Genomic DNA, 19065 nt, shown 5'->3' on the forward strand with positions numbered 1-19065 from the left:
CTTTATGAACAAACAAACCAATCGAAGTTAACATACACGTTGTATTAAAGATCTGATGATCATGCAACTGACAGACTAACACTATCACGTACTAAATAGTAGAAATCATGAATAACTATGAAAACTTATAACATTGCATTACATTTATTTGGCAGACGCTTTTATCCAAAGCGACGTACAAAAGTGCATTTCATGATCATGGACAACTACAAAACACAGATTCAATGAGATACTATACTTATTTTGTACAGATATTCAGAAAGATTAAAAGTACTAGAAAATAACGGCAGGCTCGGTCTAACAATTGGCTATCTGACTAGTGAAGAAAGTTTGAAAATCAGCGGTTAAAAACTGACAAATTCGTGGGCGCCAAACAAAGTTCCCACTCGATGTCTTGATTGACATCTGAAATACGCAGTAGTACCTCCAAAGCGGTACTTTGACATCATGATTGGGGTGGGGCCGGAGTAGAATGCAGAACCGAAAGATATTTTCTTACGTTAGAGGGCAGCACCAAGACGCATTTCAGTTTTTTTTTTCTGACAAATCATATTATTTCAGAAACGCTGAAATAACGGCATGGTTTAAAATGTTTCATTATAAAGCAGGCATACAAACACGTTTACAGCTTTAAAAAATCTTGAATGTAATTACCCTTTAACGTCACGCATGTCTTGTGAAACAAAAGCAACTATATCGCCATGCAGACAAGTCGTTCATCTTTAAAAAAAAAAAAAGAAAAAAAGAAGTGATTTCGAAATACCATTCAATATATGTTCATGGGCTCATTCGCGTGGAATTATAAACCATTTATAACGGCAATGTTTTCACTGAATTAAGCCATGAAAGTTCACCGGTTTCGACAGCTGCGATAGCCTATAACGAGGTGCACTGCCCGCTGGATTTACCCCCACCCGCGAAGTCGACCACAGAACTTTGCTTTCCCACAGTAACCCACAGCTGTGCGGAAATGACACAGCAGGCGAGTGCCGTCACGTCACGCGAGAGGGCACAGACAAGAAAAAACACGGCGGACACTAACACGGACAACACTCATCCGTGTACAGAAATACGGGGATACAGGCAGCGGACATGCTGTTCGCGCATTAAACTAGTTTGGAAGACAGCGTGAATTCGCCGAGGTGAGTTTGCAACTGCGTAGCGTTATTTCGGAAAGCACAAAACCAAGAGAAGGGGTAAAAACTCGTTCGCGGATATTTTTCTTGCCGCGTCACGCAATAAGAATTCCTCTAAAAAATAAAAGCCGCGAGAACATGGGCGTGGGTAGGCTTTTTGAACGTCTTCTTCGGCTAGCCTGCTCCAATGTGCGATTTAATACCAAAGTTTTTGTGGAGCGTGCGAAAAGTACGACGGACAGAGGTAGCTACGTCTCCCTCCCAGGTTGTTGTGGTTCGTGGGTTGATAGTGGAAGAATGAGGAAGTGGAGTGGTCTGGAGAGTTTCAGAAACGCGTGAGGTAGACACGGAGTCACAGCGCCCCCAGAACGCGCCTGGCGAGTCGCTATATCGCTTGCGTTTAAAACACAAAACCCCCCAAAAAACATGCTTCGCGTGAACATAACCTGAAATAGCTTGAAAGTAAACAGTTTTCTTAAGGGATTTATGTTTACTCAAGCCGTGTGTTGTAAAGTCATTATCTTGCCCAGGTCTGCCCAGTTAACTCTGAGAATTTCATCATGCACTGTAAACCGCTTTGGTTAAGAGCATCTGTTAAATGTCCACGTGTAGATGTCTTAAATGTAAACAATCTACATGGTCCATGCCGAATATTAACTCTCACAGGTAGGCTAACATGCTTGTTAATGTATAGTTGTGTTAGATATTATTATATTTTAGCTGTCAGTATTTTTCACATCTTTTTTTAATGTTCCAGGACATGAATTCATCCGAGTTTGAGGAGAACTCGGACGGGGAAACCTCAGAGAAAGGTGAGCCAGTGAGTTTCACGTCCTTCTGCCGTTCTAGCTCAGGGCTTTAGCCATGCCTGCAATGAGTTTCTCCTACTGTTTCGAAAATAGTTTAAGTCTGATCGACGAAGGCCCGTGAATTTTGCTGGAGTTGCAAAGGTTAATGACAAAAATGAATGTTGGACACACCCCAAAGTGAACTTTTGAAATGCTTTTTAAAATATATATTTAATATTATAAAGCCAAACACCAGAAATAACTTTGGGTGTGCTTTTTACAACAGCAAAAAGTTCAGGGAGAAGACCAGCTGGGTCATGGGGATGCGAAGGCCGCAGGTTAATGTAAAATGCAGGTTAATGTGCAGAGAGGCCATTTTGTGAGTGGAATTGAAGGTATATTTCTTGCGCATCGTTTTCTGTTTCGCAGAGAGACTGAGGCCGTGCCGGGTGAAGACCGAGTCAGAGGATCCGGTCAGTTGTGCCGAGTCGGTGAGCCCCGGGAGGATTCTGGGAAGCACCACCGACGGGGCGGGAAAGCGGACCGCCGCACGGACCCCCCCAGATGGGCCGGAGGCCGAGCTCGACCGCGTCGCCGCCACCAAGAGGATGAAGGTGTGCACGGAGGTGAGGCCAGCGCCGGAGGGTGCTCGGGTGGGAAGATGGCTGCACTGTCCCAAAACGAGGGACATCGTAAACCTGTGCGTTTTACTTTTAAGTTTTGGGCCCCTGTATGTGTAGCCATTGTGGGCATTGTGGGTAATTGAGTCTTGTGGGTGCTTGACTCTTCGTGTTGTGTTCCCCACACAGGGACTGAGGACGAGGGAGCACACAGCGGAGCGAGTCGGCAGGCACACAGCCAGGCCACGCCCCTCAGGCCTGATGTCACCGGCGGAGGGCAAGGACCCGCCTCCGGAGAGGACGATCGCGTCCTACAGGAAGCCCCTGTACAGCATCTCCCACAGGATCACCGAGAAGAAGGCCGCCTCGGGGCTGGAGCAGCACATCCTGCAGGAGCCCGGGGGGGGCCGGCTCAGCTGCAGCGGCCTGCTGCTCCCCAAGCTGGGCGGGGGGGAGGCGGGCCGGCGCGAGCCCAGCCCCGCCGCGGGCACCGCCGGCACCACCACCGCCGAGGCCGACTTGACCCTCTACCCGCTGATCGAGAAGATGTTCTTCATCCTCAACACGCTCAACTCCAGCATGACGCAGCTGCACAGCAAGGTGGACCTGCTCTCCCTGGAGGTCGCCCGCATCAAGCGGCGCATCGACCCCCCCGCCGAGCGGGTGGCCGAGTTCCAGCCGCCGCCCGAGCACCGGCTGACGGCCGAGGAGCTGCGGCAGCTGGCGGAGCAGACCTCGTCGGCCGGCGAGCTGGGCTGCCGGCTGCTGCTGCAGCTCTTCCCCGAGCTCTTCGCCCCCGAGTACGGCGGCGGCGGAAGTGGCGGCGGCGGCGGCGGCGGCTGCAGCGCCTGTGGCGGGTTCGGCGGCAGGCGCCCCCCCGACTCGCTGCACCTGCAGCTGGTGCGCAACTACGTGGAGGCCTGCTTCCCGCTGGCGAGGAACGGCGAGGCCTGGCAGGCCGAGTGCCTGCCGCAGATCAACGACTTCTTCAGCCGCTTCTGGGCGCAGAAGGACATGGAGGGCGCCGGCCGCCGGGCCCCCGCCGGCCTCGCGTTCGAGCCGGAGCCCGGGCAGGCGCCGGCCTGCCACTACATCGACGAGGACGGCCGCGACGAGGAGAGCCTTTCCCCTGAGCCCCGCGGCGACAACCTCAACAACGGCGGCGGCAGCAACGGAAACTTGGTGTCGGACCTGGTCTTTGACGCCCAGGAGGTGGGGGAGGACCTCGATGACCTCTCCTCCCCCGGGGACTTTGCGGTCTTTCTCATGCACCGGCTCTTCCCCGAGGTCTTCGAGGAAGGGAAGGTGCCGGAGGGCTACGGTTGCTACGGCGGCAGCGGCAGCGTGGGGAAGCTGGTGCTGGACTCCGATAGGCTGGAGGTCATTCGCAAGTACATGGAAGCCAACTTCCCCGACGTGCCGGAGGACAGCTGGCTGCAGCTGTGCGTCCAGCGCATGGAGGAGGTGCTGGAGTGCGCCCAGGGCAACGGCGACGGCAGCGAGCCCGAGATCGCCCGCGGCGACGAGAGCTACGACTCCGCCAGCCTCCCCGACGACGTCTCCATCGTCAAGATCGGCGGCGACTTCCGGGACTACGAGAGGCCCGGCCAGGCGTGCAAGCAGGCGAAGAAGTCGTCCCTGGTGCCCATCGATTTTGACAAGGTGGAGATCCCGCCGCCGGACTTCGACGTCCCGCCGGAGCACCTGCTCTCCCGCGAGCAGCTGAAGGCCAACTACGAGTGCAGCCTCTCCATCGGCAACTTCGCCTCGCGCCTGCTGGTGCTGATGTTCCCCGAGCTCTTCACCTACGAGAACGCGCGCAAGAACTACAACTGCAGCGGCTCGCTGGGCAAGAAGCAGCTGGACCCCGTGCGGGTGAACCTGATCCGCCACTACGTGCAGCTGCTGTACCCGCGCGCCAAGAACGACCGCGTCTGGACGCTGGAGTTCGTGGGCAAGCTGGACGAGCGCTGCCGGCGACGGGACACGGAGCAGCGGCGGTCCTACCAGCAGCAGCGCAAGGTCTACGCCCCCGACCCCGAGCCCGCGGACTTCGCAGCCGGGGCCGCCGGCCAGGCGCCGGGACAGGCGCCGCTCGGCGGGGAGCGCTTCAGGGACGACTTCGAGATCCCGCCGCTCCCGCCGGAGAAGAGCAACAAGGACTTCTGCAAGATCCCACTGGAGGAGCTGACGGTGGGCTGCCCGGACTTCCCGGTGCCCTCCGCCTACCTGCTGTCGGACGCGGAGGTGCGGGAGATCGTCCAGCAGAGCCTGTCGGTGGGCAACTTCGCGGCCCGCCTGCTGGTGCGCCTCTTCCCCGAGCTCTTCACGCAGGAGAACCTGCGGCTGCAGTACAACCACTCGGGCGCCTGCAACAAGAGGCAGCTGGACCCGCTGCGGCTGCGGCTCATCCGCCACTACGTGGAGGCCGTCTACCCCGTCGACAAGATGGAGGAGGTGTGGCACTACGAGTGCGTGCCCAGCATCGACGAGCGCTGCCGCCGGCCCAACCGCAAGAAGTGCGACATCCTGAAGAAGGCCAAGCGCTCCAGCGCGGTGTCGTACCTATGAGACGCGCGGGACCCCGCCGCGGGACGGGGCGTTTCCTTTCCCCCCCCCCCCCCCCGAACATGTATCATTTGCACAGTTTTCGTTCCCTTGGAAATAAGCCTGCGTATAAGCTGAGTAGAATTGGACTAAAAAATGTCAGGGGATGTCAGACTGCCTGCGCTGGAGGGCTACCGGGGTCTGCCGGCACGTTGCAGCGTTTTTCCGACATCTAGGGCAGACACCGATCAAGCCTAGTTCTGGACTAAATTCAATTTTGAATAGAGATTCTGTTTAGTCCAAGACTGAGCTTAATTTGTGACCTGAAACTGGCCCTTAAATCACTTAAATTAAATTGTTGAGTGTTGAGTGGAGCCCTGAATTGGTCTCTGACTGAAAGGAAACCATAAAAATACCCACAGAGTGCAAACTGCAGCCTTCCAACCTGGAGTTTGACATCCCTGGCCTAAAGACTTACAAATGTGTCCTTTCTGGACTAGGCTGATTTATGTTCATTAGTGGGAGACTCGATTTTTAGTTGACCATAAAGGACACATTTGTTAAGATTAGATATATAGCACCAAACAGTATATTTGTTAGAGGAAGCTATAACTTTGTTGCAACAAGAAATGATGTAGAGTTTATTTATATATAATGCCAAAACAATATTGTCATAGGTAATTCTAACCTTTAATTGGGAGTATCCCATGCGTTCGTTTATTAGCCTTAAAGACTGAGTATATGTAAATATGACATTGATGAGGACATGCTTACCTGTCTAACACAGGTGAGTCTAGTATATATCTGTGCATCACCCTCGACTTTGATTACAGAAATGGATCAGGGTGAATCTCAGTTAATTAACTTGTGTGCTGAAGCCTTGTGATTTTCATGGTGGATATTCTGAAAATGAACCCCCCTTAACCCTTTGAAGAGTTGGTTTTTTGGGATTGTTTTATATATTGTTTTTCTTAAACATTCAAAGTCAGTGTTCTTTCAACTCCATTGCTTTCAGTTACCAGTAGTGATTGTCACATCAGCATTAGAGTATAAAGTTAAGAACATTCTTATCGCATACACCTTCAAGGGTTAAGGTCATTTATAGCAGTGGAGATGTGTTCAGATCAACGTCCTGCAGAGGAACATTAAGTTAGCTCAGCTGAAATTAGTTTAAATTCAGTTCATTCATTCATTGAGAGTCCCTTTGGAACATTACGGACATTTTCCGTTTGATTCATTTCATTTCTCTCAATTTCCTGTATTGACAGTAACTCAAATCTTCCAAAGTTGTCATGTGGGGATTGCAGGAGCAGGGCGGCTTTGATACTTCGGTTTGGAGCTACAGGCAGTTTCCCATAAATCTGTGAATTTTCTTGAATTAATCTAGCAGAATGACTTGTTACCTGATGAAGTTTATATCCTGCTTTGGCGGGCGGGTGATCCAGGTAAAACACTGTAGGTTAGGTTATATCAGGCCAACCCTGTTCCTGGAGATCTACCTCCAGTAGGTTTTTATTTCAACTTCGACACACCTGATTCTACTAATTAGCAGCTCAACGAGATCTCTGGCTGTTGAATGAGGTGTGCTTTGTTAGGGTTGGATTGAAAACCTACAGGACGGTAGATCTCCAGGAGCAGGGTTGGGCACCCCTGCTCTAGCCGTTGAATGAGGTGTGCTTTGTTAGGGTTGGACTGAAATCCTACAGGACGGTATATCTCCAGGAGCAGGGTTGGGCAGCCCTGCTCTAGCTGTTGAATGAGGTGTGGCTTTGTTAGGGTTGGAGTGAAAACCTACAGGACGGTAGATCTCCAGGAGCAGGGTTGGGCAGCCCTGCTCTAGCTGTTGAATGAGGTGTGGCTTTGTTAGGGTTGGAGTGAAAACCTACAGGACGGTAGATCTCCAGGAGCAGGGTTGGGCAGCCCTGCTCTAGCTGTTGAATGAGGTGTGGCTTTGTTAGGGTTGGAGTGAAAACCTACAGGACGGTAGATCTCCAGGAGCAGGGTTGGGCAGCCCTGGGTTACGTAATTCAGTGCTCTCACAGTAGAAGGGCAGGTAGCAGCATCAGCGTATCCACCATGGAGCAAGGCTGTCGGCACACAGTACTGCTAACACTGTTCAAAAAGCGCGGAGATGCACCGCAGTTGGTGGTGAGGCCGACCTGCCTCCAGAGAGAGAGAGAGAACTGCAGTATTACTGTCATACAGGTGAATAAGCTACAGGTGAGGGGTGGGTGGGGTGTGATCAAGTAGGGGTGGGGGTGGGGGGGTCCTTGGTGGATTCTCTTTTTTTTTTTTTCAGAGCGCCTGTCCTGGCGCAGAGATGGGGGGGCGGAGTTCTCGATCGCGCGCAGTGTGGCGTCAGCACTGGCAGTACAACGAAATGGCGACGGTTTCTGAGCGTGTGCCTTGCCTGAGCAGAAGGGGGATCGACGTGCCGTTCGATGCAGCCTCATTCGCCGGTCTTCACCTCGTTCTGATTGGGTAGCGTGGCGGCCAGCGAAGCAGCAAACGCGCGGCCCAAAATCGTGCAGAGCTGTGAACCAGCCGTGAAATCGGCTGCATTTTATCGTACGGCCGCGGACTACTGCACGGCTTGCACATCAGTCCCATATCTGCACAGGAGTGTCCCAAGGTCCGTCTGCGCAGACGGCCAGGTCAGGCGCTAGACGCAGGCTTTCGAGGGGCTAATGAGATGCAAGGATGCCAATCCTGCACCGACGGCTTCACGAGTCACAGCGTTCGATACACCTCTGGTTGAAGGTGTGTTCACTAGCGAAATCAGTAGCTGTTGCGATTGGCTGTACTGAAGATCTGCACGGCCCGACCATACCTGGGTCAAATAGGTATTTGTTTTGGATTCAAATACTTTTCTGTGCTCTATTGATCTTGCCTGGGGTAAATGAGCCTGCCAATATGGTCAAAAGGCGGGGTTTGCACTTTTTGAGAGTATTTAAATTGTTCCAATACACCAGACAAGATCAGTAAAGCGTAGAAAATTATTTGAATACAAAACAAATACATATTTGACCCAGGTCTGGGGCCTACACGGCACGCGATTGGGCAGCAGCACCAATTTAAATGGAGGCCACTGAGAAGGTTGTCGTCGTGGTTACGGTCGCACACGGCCCCGCCAATCCCGCTTCTGCTCGGACCTGAACCCGCCACGGACGCTCAAGGCTCGTAAAAACTGCGGTACCTTTGTCACAGAGGAAAGAAAAAAACTAGTTTGTTAATAAACTTCATAAAAACATGCTATACTTGATGTCATGGCATTACTGAATTAAGGATGGGGATTCAGGTGGGTGCCGGTGGAGGGGGAGCATTAAAATAAACTGGCCCTCTGTTCTGGAGATGAAGATGTAAATGGTGAAGGAGGCAAAGTTGGAGGACAGAATGATTTCAGGTTTTGGGCTTTACTGTGTAATGGAGTCTGAATTCTGTGTGTTTAACATGAGGTCAGAGGATACAGATTTTTCATGTTTGTACAGAGTAAGAATCTGTGGTCATTGTAGTTTTTTTTTCAGCCAGAAATCCAGAAGAGTGCTCAACTCGCTGCTGTACAGGTGTGGGATGTGCACTGCCAGCAAGAAATCTTGGCAGAAGGTACAACTGTCATCCTGGAAACCATGAATCCAGACAAGACACAAACGCAAGTGCACACAGCCACACAGTTTGCCAAACTCTCCGTTTTTATTTCTCTCCAAGGCTTAGGAGACACCGTACTTCAAACACATTTCCATGCAGTGCAAATCAAGTTCATGCATGGCCTCGGTCCTCCACCATAGAATGTTCGTTTTACAGATACCAGGTGGCGTGATGGCCAGGTAGGCAACCACATCTGTCAGTCAAAGTGGCTTCCGTGGTTATCCAGTGCACCTCAGTGCCCATGAGTCCACATGATTTCTCACACAAAAAAAAACGACTTGGGGGGGGGGGGGGGGGAAGAAAAAAAGAGAGCCAGAGAGCAGGAAGTGGGGATGTTCCTAGATCACCGCTAAATCAGGGGGCCACCCCGTTTTTTGAGTCTGAATCGGTTGTTCATCTTACGGCAGAAGCATAAACCAGCAGACTGCGGCTCTCCCAGGACACAGGAGCAGAGGATCACCGCACTAAATAAAGAATTAGTGGACGACTGAGTCCCGAGTTCTTCGTTTTATCCAAAGTACATCATCACTGCGTTTGCACATTCAGTGCAACCCTAACCCCAGACTCGTTTTGAAGTGACCTTAAAAAAAACCCAAAAATCAGAAACCCCCCCCCCCGCCGTTCCCCCCCCCACACTGAACCACCTGTATTTCATCAAAGGTCAGGCAGGGGTTATATCTTGTACACCAGTCTGTGTTCATCAGTGCAGGGTTCTTGAGCTCAACGGTGCAGCTAACGGGTGGAGTCACGGTCTTACGTCTGTCCGTAAAAGTGCAGTTTCCTGCTTCTGCTGTGTAGTGAAACGGCTTCTTCCCACTTTTCCCCCCCGTCAGCAGTCATGTGATCAAACGCAGGCGCTGTAGGCTGTGCTCTGCCAGCTCAGCCTGTGCTGGAGTGATTGGGATGCACTCATAATGACCGTTTTTCTTGACCTTGTCCCTGTGAACCCCACACCCCAAGCCAGCCAGAGGAGGATGGGCTTCCCCCCTACGGGGGTCTGGCTGCTCCCCTGGTTTCCTCCAGCATGGCAGCTTGGGCTCCTCCCTTGGCACTGTTGGGTCTGGCTTCTTGCTTTGTGGGGGCTACAGGTCAGGGAATACTGTGAAGTGCATTGTGACTAATCATTTGTAAAAAATACAGCGAATTAATAAAATTTGCTCTGTCGATTTTATCAAGCGCTTACAATTTCACTGACAAACCGCCATGACACTGTGGTTTTTAATTTTCAAGCAACTGTCAACTGTTCAAAAAAAAAAACAAAAAGCCCTACACAAAAAAAAACAATCCCCTATTTGTGAAGGAGAGAGAGAGAGAAAAGACAGAAGAGAGAGACATAAAAAAGAGGGAAAGAAAGAGAGAGAGACTAGGCATGCCAATGCGGAGGCAGTATAAAAACAGTTTCTATCATTGGCGGGGGAAAAAGAACACGATGCTCGTCAAATCCCCCCCCCCAGCACTTCCGCATCAGGCCGCGGTGGACGAGTGAACCAGCCCCCTGCCCCCCTCCACCCCGCCCCCCCAGTGGCGTACCCTGCAGCCAGGGCCCGGGCAGGGAGCGGCGCCCGCGAGCGGGTTCTCACGGCCGGAATGCCTCCCGCGTGGGCAGCTGCAGGTGCTTCCAGCGCCTCAGGACCACCTTGTACTTCTCTTCGTCCTTGGTCACCGCGGCGACCTTCTTGAACACCACCCTCATCAGGGCGACCGTGTCCGTCTCCCTGTTCTCCCACAGGACCAGGTCCAGCGTGTCCCCCACCTTCACCTGCAGGGACAGCGGCGGCCGGAATGAGCCCCAGCGAGCTCCCGTGTCCGCCTGGTCACGTGATCCTCGTGCGTGAATCACGTGACCGTAACTGCTATTCCAGCTGGTCATGGTAGACAGGCTCGATAAAATTCCATACAGGCAGACAGATCCATTTTCCGTATGAATATGCTGCTTTCCGTACGCATGTTTACTTTGCATTCAATATAGACAGAATGAGAGCCAAGTAAACAGACCGACTGACTGGTTTGACTAGATGACTGAATGACTGACCGACTGACTGACTGACCGACCAAGGAAACTGGGTTATCCAGCTAACACAGAATGTTCTCACAATGTCACTGGAATGTTTTGCCACTACAAGGCAGCAGCATTGTGAGGACATATTTGTGTTAGCTGGACACAACCACACAGCTCCCACATCAGGCATCCATGTTTTTTTCCCCACACCCTGATGTCCAGGTTTAAATCTTGAGATTGCTAGTTAAATTCCTAGCTGGGGTACTGCCATTGTACCTTCAGAAAAAAAGTACATAGCCTCAACTGTTTCAGCAAACATGCTGCCATGCAAATGAATTATATATAAAATATATATGCGGCATAATTTATTCTGGGAAATGTAATTCAGTGAGAAGGGGGCATGACAGTGCTCCCAATTTTAGGAGCATTCGCTCCCGAATATTGATGTGTGCCAATTGGAAAATAATTTAGGAGCACATGTACTAATTGGGACGCACTAGGGTGAAGCCACACGTCCTCCGACGAGATCACCTGGCATCGCACTCGCCTCCCAAAACCGGCCATTTGTGGGCGCGTTTTCTCTATTTGCAAAACCGTGTTCGTTAAATGTACATTGATCGTATATTTTTGGAAATCCCCACACAGCGATAATTAACAAGCCCTCCTTAACAGAGCCATGTGGAACAAGGGGGGGGGAAATTTTGGAACTGGAGACAGTTTACACGTCAGATCTTTAATCTGATTGGTTATTGCACCACGTTCCCCCGTCCTTCCGGTCGCTTCCACGGCTTGACACGCATGGCCAGCTATCCCAGCATGCCTTGCGGACGCGAAGAATCGGCTCCCGTTGAAATGAATGGAGGCGATTATGAAGGGGCTTCTCGTCGGGGTATGTGTGGCTTTACCTGTCGGCTCAGAGCGTTCCTAAATTTTTCAACCCGGGAGCACATGTGCTCCTAGGAACAAATGTCAAGGTGGAGCCCTGCACAGCGTGTCACCCGACAAACCACGGGCCAGCAAGTGCTCCGGGACCCATAAACGTATTACACAACATATTTATACATTTCTAAATGTACCGGTGCTGCGAAAAACAGATGCTGGCCACTCACTGTTTTGCTCTTCTTAATCAGCTTCTGACCGTTCAACCTCAGTTTGTTGCTGTAGAAAGCGTCTTCAACTTTGCTTTGAAACAAACAAACACACAGAATTATAATAAAAAAAGAAGGATCAGTCGTTAGCAGATATCAGGCCACACCGCTACTGCTCCACGTAGAGGGCTACAGCAATGCTACAGCTACATAAACAGAGCTTTTGCTGCAATGAGAAATCTTAGGCACTAAATTTGCTAGCGCCAAAGCAATAAATAAGGGAAAAGAATTAAAACTACAGAGAGCATATTATTTATTCAGCAGTTAACTAACCCTGGACCAATGATGGGGAGCACCAAAGGCCCTTTTCATGCCAGGAAAAACCCTGATAAATCACTTAACAGACTCATAACCTTAGTGCCTGACCAGGCTGCTCATAACCATACAGCACTATGAGCCTGATAAGGCTGCTCATAACCTTACAGCACTATGAGCCTGACCAGGCTGCTCAAAACCTTACAGCACTTATAACAAGCTTCACTCTCACTTATGAAAACTGATACCATGGTTTGTCACTGTCACACTCACTTGCGTGCCATGTCCAAGCCAGCCTTCATGATGAGGTCATAGCGAAACGACTGCACAGATCTCTCCTGGTCTTTGTAGTCTTTGGGCAGGCCGGGGTCATCCTGTAGTTCATCCTCGTAGTCACTGGCCTCTGGGTCGTCTTCCTCCTCCTCTTCCTCCTCCTTCTGCCCCTCCTGCTTGCCCCTCTTGCCCCCCTTCGTCGAGCCTTTGGTGCTCTTGAACCTCACCAGGAGCGCACAACAGCCCTGCGCGGAAATCCAGAGGGCGGGGGCCAAGTGCGCGCCCAGCGCTGCCGTGGAAACGGAGCTAGACACCTGGCGAGCGGGCAGAGTCCTCGGGCACGCTCCCGTCCCACGGGAGCTCTGGCTCGAAGCGTCTCGGGGCGAGGAGGTCAGTACCGCTAAACGCCTCAAAATGATCGCCTGTGCCCTCCAGCCTCTCATGGTCACCCCTACAGGAAAATGCAAAAAAAAAAAAAAAAAGAGAGAGACATTAACAAATAAAATAAAAAACTAACAAGTCATTGCATCTCTGGATATTCTTTCTCGCTGGATTTTTTGGATTCCCTGTATAAATCGCGAGGACAAAACCGATTTCATCGGTTAATCCCGTTCCATCTCCTGAAACACACACTGCAACTGCCCCAGTTTGGACGATTTTGTTATTTTTTTAATTAGATGAGATCCTATGTGATATCTAACTTTTTTGGGGAGATATTTCTAGAGTTATCTCCCCAAGAAAAGTTCTGCTGATTATTTTTCATTCAACGGGAATCCATTTATAGAGATTTCTGCGAAATCTTCCTTCAGATTATGCTGTACTGCATCATCCCAATGTGGCGTACAGAAAAAAAATCAGACCACTGGAATCCAACAAAATTAGACGAACCTAATTAACGACTCGAGTGTGACAATGGAATGTGTTAATACACACTAGAATGAGGATGGTTTGGAAATTATGAAAATAAATAAATGGTAAAAATCCGAATGTATGCTTAATTGATTCAATGAATTTGCGTAAGTATATATTCTGCGGCTCATCAAAACATCAATAACTTACAAGAGCTCATCAACAGGCAACACAATGAACCACTCTTGTGCCGGAATTCGAACTTTTTGCTCGAACGCTAACATTTGTTGTTGGCCAGATTTGCACGTGCACGATCTCCTCCCAGAAAGCTTCAGTCCACGATAAACGAAGGGGTGCTGCGATTCGTGTTCGTTGTAACAATTTTACTATAAGGTCAACAGAACAGACACAGCAAACATGTCACAAGTGGCTACCAACTGTCAGGCAGCGTCGACCTTGTGACGAAATCACAAATCAGACACAGATTTATTTTTATTAACGAAACTCGTTCATGATGTCATGGTTCGTTTTCATTCGGAATACAGGCCACGTCTGATGTCAAAAATCAATCACTTGGCAGCTCGCTACATCGGTTAGCGCTTAGTTGTGATGAAGTACAGCAGGCCGTTTTGACCATAGATATAGAAACGTTTCTATATCTGGTTTTGACGGCAATCAGTTTCTTCAATTAACATTAACCCCCCACTTTCACCAGCAGTTAAACTTATCTGGCAGTGGCTGATTAATTATAATGAATTGTGACTGACAGTGCTAACTAGCTAACGACTAGGAAGCTAACGTTAGCGATAATTACATAATTTGAAAAAATGTATAATACAACGTATACAAAATTCCCAAATGCATTTCTTGTTTCGATGTGATCTTGTGATGACATGATACTAGATACTATTAGCTGGCATGCGAATTTACAGTAAGTTGCTTATATGTGTGCTGGACGCTAGCTAACTATGTGTGTGCATACACACCCACCCACACAGTGGGTCAGGTTGAAGCTGCGAATTCTGAACCACGCAGAGCATTTCTTTATAAAAGATACTCGCAAATACTCTTTAAAGAGAGTATTCGCGCTGCACAGTCACATACCTGTAGTTTTATTTTGTCTGTAATCTTCATTCACTCCACTCTTTCACCTTGAATAGCAACGTGCGCTAAAAACAGCTGCAGCTAGCTGCCGTGCTTTAGCACAGAGCGGGTCCGTGGCCAAAAGCTTAAAAGCACGCAAGCTTCAAAGACAGGCTCTCAAAGAGAGCGCCCTCTACAGACAAAACTGGGAACATCAGACGCAGATTCACCAAAGATTTTTTTAAAAATACATCGAAAGATCCGTTTTGATAGCACCCCAATCCGTCCAGAGAACCTGGGCCAACAAAGGCTACTTGAAAAAATTCTGTCCGGAATTCTCAAACCCGTACGATTTTCTTTTTATTGTCGTACAATTCACAAAGAGGCACACGAAAGTGAATGCAACACAACTCGTGTGTGTTACTGTACAATTTAGTCACTTTACTCGATATGGTTGAATGCCTTGTATAGGCTAACGTTTGACATCTAGGCTAGAGCTTTCATGGAAAATAAACACAGACTGTTTAACCCTTTAAAATGTAAAATTAAAAATATGTGATTAGAATGTTATGTTTAATTGAACATTTTCGTGCTGATGAAACAATGGTGTTTTTTTTTTTTTTTTTGAACGGTCCCGGAAAAAAATGAATTGCAATATGTCGATTAAACGCTAGAGGATGCTGTAAGATTGTATAAAGGGGGGAGCTGCACTTAAGCCTTGGTGGAAGCAAACCTGATGATTAACAGACGAATCTCTGGTAGGTAGTAGGTTAAACATCTCAAAAACATTACTCTGTGCCATTTTATTTCGGCTACAAGATATAAGCTTGGGCCTAGGCTACTCATTTAATTGGTTTTATGTAGGCTAATACCTGTAGCCTACTGAAGTGTAAGGGTAGAAAGTACGTAAACACATAAGACCAATTAACATGATCTCAAACGAAATGATCGCCATACCTTCGCGAAACTGTAATGCAATCCAACGGAGGAAATACAGTGAACATTATAAATCTCAACTGTTAATGAAAATCAACAAAGGACTGTGTAGGCGTTTCCTGTCGCGCTTGAAAATCCTTACAAACTTGTCCAAAAATCTAAGTGAAATTATTTATATTTCATTATGACAATACAGGTAGCGTTTTAAACGTACGGTTATCCTTTCTCATCCTCTCATATATGGAAATGTAATATTTGCAGGTGAGTTGTTATAATGTGGATGATTTTGGATGATTATACTACCTTAATTTTTTCCCGACCAAGCCCGGGCAGGTGGATTTGGGGGTGCGCCCTAGCTTGGTTACGTCACATTGTCAGTCATTTCTGGCGATATAAAGATCCTTCTGAAGGGTAGCCGCCTGATCAGAACGCAGAATCGTGTGGTGGGACCAGTCTACAAAGCAAGATTTGGGCCAAATATATCCATCAAAATGACTAAAATGACTGCTGCTTACCTTGGAGTGCTTGTGCTAGTCACATGTTTTTCAACACTGGTATGATTTCAATTTTATTTCTCTTGTGAGTTGTTCTACAAACTCGTCAGCACGCTATGTTATATGATAGATTGGATTTTATTACTTAAACTAGACCGCAGTTTCATTTTGATTATTCAACTTTTATCTGCTTTTTATTAAATCAATTTTGGTTTTTTAAAATGACCTACACAGTGCTCCCCTCGTGAAAACGCACGCCTATAAATGTAGGAAACTGTTCGCATTTCAGATGTAATTTAATATAACCTTGTGGCATTTTTCAGTGTTAATGTGATTAATTTGAATTTGCGTCACTTTCTTCGAAAGTGCTTTTCTAGAACTGCAATTGTTAACTGTGGTGGTCGAAGGATGTGCCTGCGCCGTTTGCATCCTGTAGTGTAAAGCCGCGCTTTGACTCCAAAGCTTTTTTTGCCCGTCCGTTATTTAAGCGTCGCGCGTGATGGGATGATTTGTGGGTTTAATATTCCGTTTAATACTGTGCAAAACTGAAGTGTGAAGACTAACATTTGTATCGATAACTAGTATAACTTTGTTACTTAACAGTTGTTAACGCTCGCTGTAAAGCTGCGAAGTCCCCCCTAACGGATTCTATATTTGAAAAGTAACCTATAGGTGTACGTTACTGTTTTTCTCGGAGGTGGTTACTTTCCGCGCGGCCGCGCTGAAGGAAATTGGAGAGGCGTCCTTAAAGACGATCCATTTACGATCTTACACGGGGCTCATATATCCCGTTCTGGGGTACCAAATGGAGTAGGCTACTTCAGATTAGCAACACAATACGATTTATTCGTATTTTTCAAGCCGATTAAACCTACCTCCTAAGCCTCTGTAATTCGACAGCTAATCAGCAATCCGTCTACAGCCGTTTTCAATCAATTATCGCAACCCACATATGCCTTTCGCGGAAAAACCATAGAAACTGGGCGCCACCTCCACATTTGCCACTCTTCCAGAATGATTGTTTATCGACAAATTATGGGCGCAGTTTCTGCCCCAAGTTTCGGTTCTAAAGGGTTTTTAACGTACCAGCCGGGTCTGGCAGGGTCACACTAAGGTGGGTGTCCACGCTGTAGGCTATTACGTACGATTATTTGGTTTTGAAGAAAGCTTGTCAAAGATGTAGTCTGATTTTTAGAATACGCGTTTACTTTAGAAATTGTACCATTATCTGGGTTCAATGACATGATTGATAATGAACAGTTTGACAATAAAAAAATTTAAAGACAAACCAACTAGAATATATCGATTGTGATCTGTGTCATAGTGAAGCCAATTATAAAGGTTCAGTGCACACATTTAATCTCTCCCTCCTCATCCCCCGCCACAGGTCCGCTCTAATGCGACTATGGCAACCCCAGCCGCTAACCACACCGTCACCATGGCCCACAACTCTACTATGATGCTGACCAGCGCTTACACCGAGGCAAATAACTTCACCACTCCAAGCGGGGCTGTGTCCTTCACGCGGAGTGGCCCTTTCTCCATACTTCTCCCCGTTGCCATGGCAGCCTCTCTAGTGTGCAGCCGCTCCTGAAAAAAAAAAAAAAAAACCCCAAGCGCTCAGTAATCAACCAAGACTGTAACATCCAGCGGCCAACATGAAGAGACGGCCATCCAAAGAGAAGTCATTTTATTTCTTTTCCTCTTCGCCACCCCCCCCCTCACCTGCCCCCCATTCCTTTGAAAATCCTTAAAGGCGATCATTTTACCCAACACGAGGAGGGAGGTGGAGTTTGCAATCGGGACGGAAGCGAGGAAACGAAGAAACCTGAGCAGACGGGAACGTTCTCTCTCTCTCTCTCTCCCGTGGATGTTCGTCTCCCTGCGGGTGTCTTGACCAAGATGATCTACTTTGCGGCCGGCCAGCCACGCCACAAATATCGAGACCCACCCTCCATTTGGCATTGCCATTGGAGTCCAGGACAGAAACGGGATGCTTTTCTCCCTCTTCTCCCCCACCCCCTCTTTGAAAGGCCACTGATTTGTGTAGTTTATTGTACTGGTTGGAATCGTTCTTGAATGTTTAAATTCACAAGTGCCCAGGAAATCAACACAGTAATGCGCGATGTTGATTGAGGCCTGTTTGTATCATATTTTCAAGCCATCGTTTTAATTGGCGATTCAGTTGAGTTGGGCTTTGAGCTTCTTTTTTTTTTTTTTTTTTGGTAATGTTTAAATTTTCATTCCCACGGCCATATCCACAATGGCCCCTGCACTTTGGCCAGAAATGTAAGTTATTCAACTATTTTATGGTATTTTAAAATTTGTAAAGCTCTGGCATCTTTCCTTTTTCTATGGCCCGAGTTGATTGTTCAGACTAGTTTAATTCACAGAATTCAGCTTTTGCACGTAGTCTTTTTTTTTTTTTTTTTTTTTTTTTTTGTATAAATGTTTAATTGTTATGTACTTTTAGTTCAGGGAATAATCTCACTTAATACACAATAAATTAAAGATTAATCGTTTGTCTTTTGTTCTGCAATGTGTCCTACTGAAGTTTCTGAAATCTTGTCTGGCTGATGCAGGGCTTCTCTCAGTCCTACAGGACATTGACCGGAGTGGCCAATGTTTTGTAGATGCCCCTAGTGGAATGGATGTGGAATTGCACCAGGGTTTGTACACGTACCTCAGCGTATTAGTGCTAGTGTGTTTCTGGCAGGCCAGTGAGTCCCCAAGGACCATTTACACCCACCATGCAGCAGGTTTAATTTCCTTTTGTGTTGGAGGTGATTGTGGTTGTGGGTGGGAAGGTGACTTTAAATTTGTTGTCAAAGGTAGAAAATAACTGCTCTCCTACAAAGAAAATTAGTTGTGTGGAAACAGCCTTTTGTGACCCGCGCTGCTGTGCAGGCTAACTGTCTCCTTTTGAAGGCCATATTACGAAATGTACAGCTAGTCCAAACCAGCATGTGGATGGTGAGGTGTTTTTCCCTGAGCTGATTGGGTGGGAGTACTGGGCTGGTATCCATGTGAGTTTCAGGCACTGTAGGTTCCCATGGGAACCAGAAGAATATTGGAATGGGATTTGGTAGAAAAGATGAAGCTGCAGGACTTGGGAATGCTTGCACTTCCAACAATCTCCAAAAAAAAAGAAAAAATCACTTAATGTCTTTTGACTGCAAATGGACTGGGGTGTGGCTGGCTCAGTGCTGGCTTCATGTAGAACCCCAGATCAGTTCTTCTCCCTTGACAGCCGATTTTTAACTTGTGATCCCACTGCTGAACACGATTTTCG

General features: G+C 48.2%; 2 protein-coding genes and 1 long non-coding RNA gene across 9 annotated transcripts; 2 read left to right on the forward strand and 1 right to left on the reverse strand.

Moving 5' to 3' along the window:
• The first annotated feature begins 871 nt into the window (after nucleotides 1-871).
• bend3 (BEN domain containing 3) lies at nucleotides 872-10020 on the forward strand. Of its 4 annotated transcripts, none has more exons than XR_010324359.1 (5): nucleotides 872-1142; nucleotides 1894-1956; nucleotides 2354-2550; nucleotides 2734-6687; nucleotides 6777-10020. XR_010324359.1 is itself a non-coding variant. In XM_064300769.1 (4 exons), exons 2-4 carry the CDS (start codon nucleotides 1897-1899, stop codon nucleotides 5113-5115), a joined length of 2631 nt encoding a protein of 876 aa, XP_064156839.1. In that variant the 5' UTR covers nucleotides 872-1142; nucleotides 1894-1896; the 3' UTR covers nucleotides 5116-10020. The 4 variants fall into 4 exon arrangements, 1 of the variants encoding a protein (XP_064156839.1); XR_010324357.1 differs by having other exon boundaries at nucleotides 1894-1948; XR_010324358.1 differs by having other exon boundaries at nucleotides 1894-1948; nucleotides 2734-6672; nucleotides 6853-10020.
• On the reverse strand, nucleotides 8758-15524 carry mtres1 (mitochondrial transcription rescue factor 1). Of its 3 annotated transcripts, none has more exons than XM_064300811.1 (4): nucleotides 15494-15524; nucleotides 12412-12862; nucleotides 11845-11917; nucleotides 8758-10495 (listed from the first exon to the last, which is right to left on the reverse strand). In XM_064300811.1, the coding sequence occupies exons 1-4, from the start codon at nucleotides 15507-15509 to the stop codon at nucleotides 10313-10315; spliced, it is 723 nt and encodes a 240-aa protein (XP_064156881.1). In that variant the 5' UTR covers nucleotides 15510-15524; the 3' UTR covers nucleotides 8758-10312. The 3 variants fall into 3 exon arrangements, with proteins under 3 accessions (XP_064156881.1, XP_064156903.1, XP_064156891.1); XM_064300833.1 differs by lacking the exon at nucleotides 15494-15524 and adding an exon at nucleotides 14365-14523; XM_064300821.1 differs by lacking the exon at nucleotides 15494-15524 and adding an exon at nucleotides 13471-13641.
• On the forward strand, nucleotides 15087-18295 carry LOC135235378 (uncharacterized). 2 transcript variants are annotated; one of them, XR_010324370.1, is made up of 3 exons: nucleotides 15087-15101; nucleotides 15613-15833; nucleotides 17161-18295. It is a non-coding gene; the product is annotated as an uncharacterized LOC135235378 (long non-coding RNA). The 2 variants fall into 2 exon arrangements; XR_010324369.1 differs by lacking the exon at nucleotides 15087-15101 and having other exon boundaries at nucleotides 15108-15833.
• The last annotated feature ends 770 nt before the right edge of the window (nucleotides 18296-19065 follow it).

The sequence above is a fragment of the Anguilla rostrata genome, chromosome 1 (genome assembly GCF_018555375.3).
Source record: "Anguilla rostrata isolate EN2019 chromosome 1, ASM1855537v3, whole genome shotgun sequence".
NCBI lineage: Eukaryota > Metazoa > Chordata > Actinopteri > Anguilliformes > Anguillidae > Anguilla > Anguilla rostrata.

Coding starts and splice junctions, on each gene's coding strand:
- bend3 (XM_064300769.1), top strand. CDS start 1,897: ATGAATTCATCCGAGTTTGAGGAGAACTCGGACGGGGAAACCTCAGAG. Junction 1,949..2,353: donor CGGGGAAACCTCAGAGAAAG/GTGAGCCAGTGA, acceptor TCTGTTTCGCAG/AGAGACTGAGGCCGTGCCGG. Junction 2,551..2,733: donor GGATGAAGGTGTGCACGGAG/GTGAGGCCAGCG, acceptor TTCCCCACACAG/GGACTGAGGACGAGGGAGCA.
- mtres1 (XM_064300811.1), bottom strand. Junction 11,918..12,411: donor GGCTTGGACATGGCACGCAA/GTGAGTGTGACA, acceptor TTTGTTTCAAAG/CAAAGTTGAAGACGCTTTCT. Junction 10,496..11,844: donor TGATTAAGAAGAGCAAAACA/GTGAGTGGCCAG, acceptor CTGTCCCTGCAG/GTGAAGGTGGGGGACACGCT.